At 42.2% G+C, this 12,259-nt stretch overlaps 1 protein-coding gene across 18 annotated transcripts in view; it reads right to left on the minus strand.

Moving 5' to 3' along the window:
* Positions 1–12,259, minus strand: part of Pard3 (par-3 family cell polarity regulator) — a 501,294-nt gene that overhangs the window by 206,182 nt on the left and 282,853 nt on the right. For all 18 annotated transcript variants that reach the window (XM_041649748.1, XM_041649755.1, XM_041649756.1 and 15 more), the window contains 3 exons: positions 6,849–6,988; positions 3,860–3,988; positions 1,441–1,479 (listed from right to left, as the gene is read on the minus strand). In XM_041649748.1, the coding sequence (XP_041505682.1) occupies positions 1,441–1,479; positions 3,860–3,988; positions 6,849–6,988 (308 nt within the window). The remainder of the gene's footprint in view (positions 1–1,440; positions 1,480–3,859; positions 3,989–6,848; positions 6,989–12,259) is intronic.

Raw genomic sequence — 12,259 nt, forward strand, 5'->3', positions numbered from 1 at the left:
GGTTTAAATTGATGACCAACTAGGACTTACAGGGAGAGAAGGGAAAAGGGGGTCAGCCTTTTAAAGGGGGATGACCAGCTGTGGGTTCAGCTCTGTGATAGACTGCTCAGCATTTGCATGGGGTCAAGCCCAGCACTAAGTAAATATCAGGTCCTTGTTCTAAATGCTACACAAACCACAGTTCACTACCAATTTGAAATGCCATCTTCAGACACAAACATACATATGTGTATATATACATATGTCCATACACATGTGCAAAATGTATGTTTCCAGAACTGTTCCTCAGTGTTAGGTGGCCTGCTTGCCTGTGCTTTGGCAATCCCTACTGGTCCAAGTTACAGAGTTTTCCACTATCTTTGCCACAGTGACTGTCCTTTCAAACAGAATGATCTCCTCGTCTGCCCTCTCCCACCAACATCCTCCGTGTGTACCACCACTACAGGTTTTCACTGACCGTCACGGCTGAGTTGTTCTACCATCAAGAACTCAAGGTTGTGGCTCTTCCTAACCTGTGCCCATGGGTGTGGCATATTCTTGATGCTGCTTCCAGATTCTGCTCTAATTTTATTTGCCATCCAGTTTTTAAAACGACAAAATATTGGAAAGTAGCATTCTACTTATTGAAGTTGCTTGATTATGTACCTATAATTTTTTTTAAAAAATCAACTGTTAATTAGATTACTTATCTGATGATTTTGGTTTACCTATTTGGTTAGAAATTTTGGAATCAGATAGGAACAGTATTGTTACATTGTTAATACTGTTTTGTTATTTTGTTTTTCAGAAACAGGGTCTCTATATAGCCCTGGCTATCCTAGATCTCACTATGTAGATTAAGATGACCTCAACTTCACAGAGTACAACCAACACCTGCCGGTCAGGTGGTGGGATTACCTGAGATCGGGAATGCTTTTATTCTGCATGACTTGCTATGCAAAGATCCTGACTATGAACTGACTATCATCTGCCACTATGGAATCCCCTCTCTTCCACCAGGTCGCACATCCACACAGAGACCAACACAACACCTACTACAGACAGTGTGCTCTTTGTGCAAGCCAGACTGCACCCTCCCCTTAATTCCCAGAGTGAATCAGGGTTAGTCTTCTAAAACAGACGTGGCTGAGCTGTGTCTGCGTTTGAACCTGAGCCAAGAACACCTGACTGGCTCCCTCCCTTTATTATGACAACTACGCTTATCCTATTTATCACCTGATCTCTCCAGACTATACTTTATATTATACTCCCTCCTCACTGCATCATACGGAGGAATAGCAAAAAATTCAAACATCTCCCATTTTATGCTTGTTTGATAAATCCCTGTTCCAGGCCCCTCCCCTAATATGGAGTAAATAAAAGTTATCTGGTAAAGAGAAGGGACAAAGGTTATCATAGTGGATTAGCAGGTGGGCTCTTTATTTTAGGAATATCTCTTACCGTTTCTTTTGGAATCTGCATCTGGCCTGATTCAGTGTTCTAGAAGAATTAAAGAAAAACATCATTAAGATTTTCATCATCAAGGTCCAAGGGAACAATATTTTATTAAGGAAGATTAGGTTGTTTTAAAAGCCATAAAGTAAGCCAGGAAGTGGTGGCGCACACCTTTAATTTCAGCAATCCGGAGGCAGAGGCAGAGGCAGAGGCAGGTGGATCTCAGAGTTTGAGGTCAGCCTAATCTACAGAGTGAGTTCGAGGACAACCAGGGCTACCCTGTAATAATAATAATAATATCCATAACTGTGCGTGAAGGGTCACTGTAAGACAGCTGACGCATGATTGTCCTCCAGACTGTGTCCGGTCTTAGAGATTTCAGCAGTTAGTTCTTCTAGATACATGTTTCCACCGGCTCATGCACAGGAAAAGAAACCTCACAAACTGTGTTTCTAAACATGCCGCTATCTCTAAATGCGTTGCCCAGTCTCCATCACCAAACCTCAGTCTTAAAGTACAGGGCCATTTGACAGCTCTATGAATAAAAGTCGTCAGTCCTGCAGTGGGAAACACAACTTGATACTTGAGTGTGTTCCGCAGGGAACAAATGGAATTCTTCCCACATAATATAGAACATGAAAGGCTGGTATTTAGTTTATTTAATTTTTAACGAAAGACAAACACCAATTTAGAAGTATTTAGATTAAGACCCAAAGAACTGAAACAGAGACACCCCAACCAGAGAGAGCTGTAGTAATCAGAGTTAGGAATTATTTTTAAACACTCCCTTTGACTTTTCAGAACGTTATTATTTTAAGTCTCAAAAAAGCAGCTGCAGCAGGCATAACAGACTGACAGCCTACTGGCCCTGCCCTTAATGAAAAGCTCACAAGCAATAAATTAAACAACCAAAGGGGAGGGGGAACAAGAGCAGCAGACGGGAGAAACAGAAGCCTGGGAGATCTGAATTGGCCCAGAAGAACCTGCATAACCTCAGGCTGGCGCTTGCTCCCCTGGGAGACGGCTGAAGAGCTGTACTGCAGCTTGGCACCTCGGGAAAGCCAACAGGCAGCCTGAGAGTGCCAGGCAGAGAGGGAGCTGCCTGCCTTGCCCAGGAGAGGCTGGTGCTTTGCTGAGGGCTCATTTGCAATCGAATAGAGACATCCCAGATTTAGGATCAGGTGGCATCTTAAACATGAAATTGGAGTAAGAGTAGAGGAAATGGAAAAGCTGAATTTAAATTGAGAAATAATGCATTAAACATTTGTTAACTATGACGAAGTTTTCATAATTTATTCAAAATAAATCTAAAACACAAGTGTTCGCCTCTCACCCCATCACAGTCTTAAAACTCCCCATAAAACCATGGAAGACTTCCAGGTCTGTGTGTAACCCAAGGGATTGGATATCCATGACTGAAATTCAGCTCTATTTTAATAACTATTTAAATAAATAATTTCTATGATGCATCAACTATGATGTATCGCACTTGCATAACTTAAGAAAATCAGATCTATGTGACAGATTTATGAACTATAGTCCTGAACCTCGTTACTTGTCATGGCTACACAAAGCTTGCAGCTAGCTGAAGGAGATGTCAAACATTCTGAGATGGCTCAGGTCAAATCTGCTTTGGAATATTTAAGATGCTAACTTGTGTTTGAGCCAAAACAACCTCCTAAGCACACAAAAATATAAAGATTATGCTTCTAAATGAGTCAATTTTATATATAAATATATATAATTTGCATATATATAATAAAAATAACTCCTTTTCAAAAGAGTATTCAGAAGTACATTTACTCTCTACATCTTACTCCAACCAATACCATTTCACTATCCCTGCCTAATGGATGTCAGTATAGAGGGCAAAGATGAGCTATAAACAATGTCATTGGTTATGTTTTTCCACACACACAAAAAAAAAAATCACTTATGCTGTGATTGTGACGTCTTTCCTCTTACATCTTTCTTTATTTTCATAACAATAATTTTGCTAGTTTTCCTAGCCACCAAACAGGAAGCACCATTAACTTTGCGCAGCTGTATTTACTACAAAACTCTGAAAGCCAAGAATTTGTCACATGAGAGGAAGAGGTGGCAGTATTTCAATGATAGCCCTTAAGGTGACAGTTATGAAATAATGGACATCTTGTGGTTCAATCAGTTAGCTGGGAGTGTACAGTGACAAACCCAGGAGTCTTGAAACCCTCCTTACAAGCTGCTTATTAAACATGCATTCGCTCATAGTTGAGGCATCTATCGCTAAGACTGGCATAGTTAAGAATATCTACACTGAGAGTCAATAAAAACTATATAGGCCCTTCTCAGGACAAGGCTCCATAAACACTCGCCAGTGAGTAGGTGGCTTAGATCACTGCTTCATGTGCATGAGAAGTCTTCCACCTGCACTAGGGTTACACACCAGTTCCCTTGGGTGGAAAGTGTCTTCCTGGCGAAAGATCAGAAGGCTCACGGTCCCTTCCATCTTGGTGCTTCTCAACAGGGAAACAACTTCCTCCTGGGACTTCCCTGCTAAATCTACTCCGTTGACCTAAAACAAAGAGGAAATATTTAGCTACAACCATGTCCAGACAGGCAGTGGGAAAAAAAAAAAAAAAGCCAGAGACCCAGAACTGTGGGTATCTATTCCTAAATGAGACTTTTCCCATGCAAAATTAGGTCATGACCAGGTAACCAGGGAAGATTTGTGGTTCATAAAAGAAGTCAACAAGATAGCCAGAAGCCAGTGAGGAAGTAATAAATCCTTTAGTGTTCATCCATAAACAAGAAGCTGCAACCACCGGCCTTAACAGGCAGCATGTGGTAAACAGACAGAAACCATATAAGGTCAAGTTAACACCAAGCAGCAGAGAGAACTGAGCCCTGGTGCATAACAGGTCTTCCGACAGCAGAACAGAGAGGCGCTGTTCTTGGAAAAATAGAGCAACAATATTTTAGTATAAACGCTTTAAGCTTCAGTGAAAATGAAGAAGAATAGACATTGTATCCTTAAAAGGTAAACAATAACATCAAACTGACTCACAAAAATAGTAACAGTTTGGGAGGGGAACTAATGCTTCATCTTAGTTTTTCTCTATGGATAAGAGAATTCAGCCAGGCAGAATTTGGGAAGAATACATTTTTAAACACTCTTACCATTTTTCATTCATGGGAACTATATAAATGTTAGTTTCCAGGTTTCAAGGAAAGATGCTTTTAATTTTATCACTTATTCACTTATTTCTTAAGGGCACAGTTTCGCTACGTGTGTAGCAAGGCTGAAGTTACCACATAGCTGGGGAAGCCTTGACTCAAAATTCTCCTGCCTTGGCTCCCAAGTGCCAGGGTTGCAAGCATGCACCACCACACCAACGTAACAGTTTTTTTTTTAAAGAATGATATATTGTTCTCTCTCTCTATGAGTCAAATATTAAATATAATACTTAAATTTTAATATCAAAACTTCCCTGAAGCTCTGTTTTAGAACCAAGGCTTTCTGTTGAAACACTGTCAGAGAGCTTCGCATGCTCTAATGCAGAGATGCCAGCCGATTGGCAACAGTTCCAACCAATGAAAAGCTTGCAGACGGAAAGGGGCGGGCACTACTAATGTGGTACTCTGTTCTGTTTGTTCTTCTTATGGTCCAGATGCTAAGGAGGCTTGTGGACTGACTTGTACACAGTCTTTGAACTCTATGGACACTGCAGCATTAGGTTTGAAATACACAGAACAAGCTTCAGAATTGAGACCCACCGGGCAGCTACAAGCACTATACAGGACTCAGGAGCAAGGCAGGGTGCAGAGTGTTCCCACCTCTTAGAGAGAAAATGAAGGTGCTCCTGAGTCACTGCAAGTCAAGCCATTATCTGACTAAAGAGGGACGAAGACAGAGCTTATGCTCAGGAAGGAGGGAAGGAAGGAGGGCAGGAAGGAGGGCAAGCATATAAGCAAAAGGAGGTGAGCCCTGCTGTAAGGTCCTGGGTTCATCCCAAGCCCGGGGGGCGGGGGGGTGTCAGAGACAGAAACACAGCCAGGAAAGGAGGGAAAAGGAAAGAGGAAATGGAAAGACAAACGTTTTTTGAAGTTAGAAGCCAACTGAGACTTCAAAATAAAAGAAGCCATAACGACCGGCTTGCTGACAGCTGCTCAGTTTATATCCGAGAAAGAGTAGAGCTTTCTAAAAACAGTTCCCTTTATACAAACTGGGGGTGCATCCTTCTGGTAAATAGACTGATTCAGTGTCCTCTGAAACATGTTGCCTTATGGGGAGGACAAAAGGAAATGGCATAAGATTTAAGGGAGATTTCTAAAATAAAGTCATGGAAAAAAGGAAGTGGTTTCTTAGCTCTGGTACTTCTCAAGAACCCTTTTAGAAAGTGCAACCCAGAGGGGTTAAAGCTGCATGGGAGAGGGAGTGGTGATAAAAGTTCATTTTATCCATATTTCAAGAACTGTTAATGAAACATGATTTCTGCTAAGAAGGGGTGATGAGGGATGAAATGATGCCCCATTAGTGGGGGTGTGGCTTGGAGGGCGTACACAGTTCAGTGATGAGGGGCACAGTACATCAATGGACGTGGTTCAGGGACAAGATCCTGGATTGGTGGGAAACTCTTGCCCAGAATTCCCAAGAGAGGGCACTTGCTTACAGCTCAGTTGTGAGTTTATGGCTTAGTGCACAGAGACACAGCTCAGTGGAGAAGCAATTGCCTACGATGCATATGGACTTGGGCTTCATCTTTAATGCCAATGAAAAATAAATGAGTAAAAATCAAAATACAGATTCTTTTCTTTAATCCCAGAAGAAAACTGAAAATTAGGTCTTACGCTCTGAGCTGGCCCTCACTGTTTAAATGCCCTCAGCTGCTCACGTCAGGGACCAAGTCCATGTGTATGTTTCCACAACTCCCTCACATACCAGGAAGTCAAACCCTAAGCCTCAAAAAAAAATTTCTGACACCTGTTTTCCTTTGTGTTCACATTGAATGTTGTGTCTTGGTTTCACGGTCCAGGCAGTCACACTAACCTTTGCCTTCCTTTCAAGACACATTCACATTGACTTATTCTACCTTGGTTCTGGTATCTACAGGGCTGGTTTGCCTATAGTGCCACACATCAAGTATGAACTTATCTAAATTTGCAGTCACCGAGGTCTGCGCGTGCCTGATGTCAAAATACCTTCACGTCATAAACCAAGTATCTGTATAGCTAAATATCTATAAATAATCTAGACAGAAAGGTAATTTTTCATCAGATAACATGGGAGAATATAAAGTAAAACAAATAGTTTTCTGATGCAGCATTTCTGCTAAAACACATAATTTCCTATTTTATGAAAACATTTTCAAACTAACTCCCAAAGAAAGGAATTTTTCAGGGACGCCAGAAGCCCTGGCCTGGAAGCCACTCACCTCTATGAGCCGGTCTCCTGCCTTGAGTCTGCCATCTTGAATGGCGGCCCCTCGAGGAAGGATGTTCTTGACATAAATGGGAACTGAGCCGCCTATAGAAACGTCTCGGGAAGTGATGCTGAACCCCAGTCCTTCGGTACCTAAGCCAGAAATAGAGACATTTGCAAGTGCTGCAGCATACTGGACCTGTACACGTGTGCTACACACAATGACTGCCTTATATTCAGCGTTAGCCTTACATCTTGTAACGTCCAGTGGCCTACATTTCTCTTAATGCTTTAAAAGTCTCAACGAAGGCTTCAAACTAGACAAAGTTTGGAAGATACAAATGGTTCAGTGCTAGAAGTCATTAATCTCCTTTGGTGGTCTTATCAAACACAGATGGAAGTTAATGAACTCATATGTCAACTTTAGGTCTTTTGGTACCAAGTGAACCTAACAGCTCTACTTGAAGAAATCATGAACAAACACTTCTGTTAAAAGCTATACAACCTTTGTGGTCTGGAGAGATTGCTCAGTGGTTAAGAATATTTGCTGCTCATGCCAAAGACATGGGTTTGATTCCCAAGCCCAACATGAAGGCTCATAACTACTCCAGAGCCAGAGAATCCAACACTCTCCTCTGGCCTCCCCAGGCACAGCATGCATGTGGAGAGCAGACATACATGTGGGCAAAACACCTACACGTGTAAAATAAATTGTAGAAAATTCCATGAAACACCAAAAAATCAAGTATTAGTAATAATGGTCCAAGATTTAGAGCACAAGGCAAGACAACAGGAAAAGAAAATATTCAAGAAGAGAACAGTGGAACTAATATTTTAAGTAACCAATCCTCTTCATACTCTGAATACATACAACAACCCTCTTGTATACATGAACTACGCTGCTTACCTTTGTCAAGTTCCCTTCCGAGTAACTGAAATCCTCCCATGTGTGGTCCCATCTCCCACCACAGGGCAAGTCAGGTGGAAATCAGGGCTACTGAACCCTAGGGTCACCCCACCATGTTTAAAGGAACCATGATTAATGGGATATCACTATGTCACTTTCTTATTTTTTCAAAGATATATTTACCTATTTATTTTATGTATAGGAGTATAGGAGTGTTCTATCTGCATGTATGACCTTATGCCAGAAAAAGGCATTAGATCCCACTACAGATGGTTTTGAACCACATGTAGTTGCTGGCAATTAAACGCAGGTCCTCTGGAAGAGCAGCCAGTGCTCTTAACTGCTGAGCCCATCTCTTCAGCCCAGTAGGTCACTTTCTTGATTGACATAACGTCATCTTTGGTAGACTTCTTAGCAAGCCATCTTCTTTGGCCAGTGTGTTGTGGAAAGGAGTCTCAACCCACTAGAACCCAAAAGTAATGAACAAAAACAGACCAAGCTGCAGCGTGCGCAGCCTGACACACTTCTACTGAGTCGCAGAAGCGGACAGCACTTCTAACGAGCAATTTCTTCTATCTGGGCTCGCTTACTGCTGGTGCAACATTTCAGTTAATGGGATGGCAAATGCATGGTCACCGTGAGAAGGCTGAAGAGATCCTCAAGGTGAGCCATGAAGAGCGTCTCAGCAGGACGTGAGGCACCCGTAAAAATGAACCAAAAATGGAGTGCATGACAAACTAAGACAGGTAGATAAAACATGAGTTAAACAGAAAGGAGAAGAAATGTATGCTCAGTAATTCCTGAAGCCAAACCTGCCGCACACACTCTCAGGTTAAACAAAACACACATCTATACCCAATGGGAAGCCGCTTCCAGATTGACTCTTAGTTCTGCTGTCTGTGCTGAAGCCTTGACTGGCAGGCTGTCTATACGAACGTTCCTAATTATTCTTCTGAGGCTGTCCCATATGTCTCTGTGCCTTCGTGAAACTCTAATGACTTGCAATAACAACTATTAAGAAAGGATTCTAAATTATTCTCCTTTGCAATATTAATTTGTATAAACTACAAAGATGGAACCAAGATTCTATTAAAATATCAGCAATAACCCCTAAATCTACAAGCCAGAAGTTCAGGCAATGACCTTTAAGAGACAGATAAATAGATGTCAATTTTCATTTGGTGAAGCCAACAAAATATTTTGCTCTGATTGAAACAGATTATTGACCTTCTCCTCTGACTTTATTAAAAAGCTAATTTCTACAAAAGAGTAGGAGATCTGAGAATGCCAGAGTGGTAATAAATATTAAGAAATCATAATTATTGAAGCAAGTGAGTTGGGGCTTTTCTGTTGTGTAGCATCTTGTGACAGAGTTCCAAAATTACTTCAGTGAGTTATTGTCCTGGAAGAGTCTCATTTTCGTACAAAGCATTGTCCCCGGGTTGTAAATTAATACCACAGAGAGCACAACAGTTTGCTTCGAGTTGAACATATGTTTAACAGGATCGCACTATGCTTATAATGGACTTCTTAAAAAAAAAATAACCTGCAATGTTACAAGAAGTGGTAAAAATATTACCTTCCCGCTACAAGGAACTATTTAATTCTCATGCAAGCATTATTACCATATCTGTATTCAGTCCTAATCAAAGACAATCAACATTTTTGTCCTTCTTAAGTATAGTCAACACAATCTATTTGTGTAAAACATCTGTGGGCACTGATGTAGTGGCAGCAGGTGCTTGTGTTGGGTGTTCTCCCTGCTAGTTAACTGAAGTCAATACAAATCTAAGGGACTCTCTGTCGTTTAGATTACCAAAAGTGAGAGAAATATTTCAATGAAAACCACCGCTTCTAATTTTCTTTCATGGATGAAGATTATACTTCTGAATTAGGTAAATAAACAGAATTTTACATGTCTAAATCTTACTAAAGCAAAACTACTCATTCCTGCATTCAAAACTAGAGGGTCTTTTTTTAAATTTTTTTTTAATTTATTTATTTATTAAGGATTTCTGCCTTCTCCCCGCAACTGCGTCCCATTTCCCTCCCCCTCCCCCGATCAAGTCCACCTCCCTCATCTGCTTGAAGAGCAATCAGGGTTCCCTGACCTGTGGGAAGCCCAAGGACTGCCCACCTCTATCCAGGTCTAGTAAGGTGAGCATCCAAACTGCCTAGGCTCCCACAAAGCCAGTACGTGCAGTAGGATCAAAAACCCACTGCGATTGTTCTTGAGTTCTCAGTATTCCTCATTGTCCGCTATGTTCAGTTAGTCCGGATTTATCCCATGCTTTTTCAGACCTAGGCCAGCTGGCCTTGGTGAGTTCCTGATAGAACATCCCCATTGTCTCAGTGTGTGGGTGTACCGCTCGTGGTCCTGAGTTCCTTGCTCGTGCTTCTAGAGGGTCTTTTAATAGCAAGCAACACTTCAGGAATAAGGTCATATTACATCATAATTTGTCACATCTATTATTTATACAAAACCACAATTGATTAAATGAATATTCTTCCCTTAGTATAAAGGCAAGCATAATATTATAAATAATGCTGTTTATGAAGTAACATTAGTAGAACACTGGTCAAGAAAAATATGGTGCCTTTGTAGAGGGAACGTGAGCGGGACTGCTATTCTTCATACACTGTTAATTGTGATGCTTGACGTATTTTTGGTAAAACACCAAAGCCTGTCACTTGAGTGGTGAGAGAAGAATGGGAATCAGATCTTCCCTTAGCTGAGAACAGACAGGAAACAGAGGGCTCCCCATACAGCGTGCAAAGTGAAGCAGCACACTGTCAGGGCCTGACTGTGCCAACTAAGCATTCGTTGCTTAAAAGCGACTATCAGGAGCTGTGGTTCTCACAAAGCTCAATGGAAGAATGACGGTAGGAAGAGAACAGCAGGTGCAGACACACAGCCATCTGAGCACTACCTCAACGGCAAGGAGAACAATGAATGGCACCATGTGACAGACGCTGGCAAGGACTCGCTGTCCACAGCTGCTGGACACAAGGAAGTCATTCTGGAAAGCTCTCCAGCCACTGCTGGAGCTGACGGAACTCAGGAAGTCATTTTTCTTTTCTGAGTAAAGCCATAATTTGAAAGGCATGATTTTGGAATACTTAGCTAAAGGGACACAAAGGTCAAGTGTATCTTGTCCTCGGCAGAACGCCATTGGCTATTTGAAGGCCAAGCGTGGCCATCACTCCACACAATGCAAAGGACCAACTGCAAGTGTGTGCCCGATGTGCGTGGGACAGACACTGACGGGAAGGGGACCCACAAATAAATCAGTAAGTGTGGAGAAGACTTAATGGCACCCATCGTCATGGTCTGTCAGCTCCAAGGAAATGAAGTTGTATTCTGGAAAAGGGACAGAAAACGCTGGGCTTCTTAGATATCTGAAACTGACAGCCTCAAACATGGGTGCCCCTTCCGTGGCATGCTGAAACTACAGAGACCTCTAATTCCCTGCGGAAGGCGTGGGTGCCAATTCAGATTGTCAGACCTCCATTATTGTTCTAGATATTGAAGGAAAACCGGTGACCCGCTTTTAGTATTTAAAAAAAAAAAAGCCTACCCTAGGAATCACAGCTGATTCTTACAAACACATGCAGGGACACATTCTGAACTTGGACATTTTAATCTGATTTCTTCTGCATTTGTGCGTAGACGTGTGTGGAAGTGTGAATGCACCTGTGTCCCATGTGAAAGTGTGAATGCACCTGTGTCCCGTGTGTAAGTGTGAATGCACCTGTGTCCCATGTGAAAGTGTGAATGCACCTATGTGTGTCCCATGTGAAAGTGTGAATGCACCTGTGTCCCATGTGAAAGTGTGAATGCACCTGTGTCCCATGTGAAAGTGTGAATGCACCTGTGTCCCGTGTGAAAGTGTGAATGCACCTGTGTCCCGTGTGTAAGTGTGAATGCACCTGTGTCCCATGTGAAAGTGTGAATGCACCTGTGTCCCATGTGAAAGTGTGAATGCACCTGTGTCCCATGTGAAAGTGTGAATGCACCTGTGTCCCGTGTGTATAGGCCAGAGGCTAGTGAGAAGTGCCTTCCTCAATTGTTCCCTGGCTTCTGTTTCGAGACAAGGTCTCACACTGAACCTGGAGCTTTTTTGTCAATTTGTCTAGACTGGGGCTGGCCATGAAGAGAGCCACCTGGCTTTCATGTCTATATTGGGAACCTGAGCTCAGATACTCATGCAAATGTAGCACCCACTTTCCCACCAGATCCATCTCCACAGCCCTCCATTTTAATTTTGATAGGGTAGGGGTAAGGATGGAGCAGAGTGCCTAGCAAGCCAACAGAGAGTCCTGCAACACTTAATAGACATAGATAATGAAAGAGCACACACACACACACACAAAGACTCTTTGGCTTATCTCAAAAGATGCTCCATTGTAGTAAGAGGCTGCTTGTTGGTTCCTGGCTGCTCAGCCCCCAAATAACCACGCAGAAACTGTATTACTTAAATCACTTCTTGGCCCATTAGCTCTAGCTTCTTATTTGT

The sequence above is a fragment of the Microtus oregoni genome, unplaced genomic scaffold, assembly GCF_018167655.1.
Source record: "Microtus oregoni isolate MIOR12 unplaced genomic scaffold, Mior012 000004F_ref0000308, whole genome shotgun sequence".
Taxonomy (NCBI): Eukaryota; Metazoa; Chordata; class Mammalia; order Rodentia; family Cricetidae; genus Microtus; species Microtus oregoni.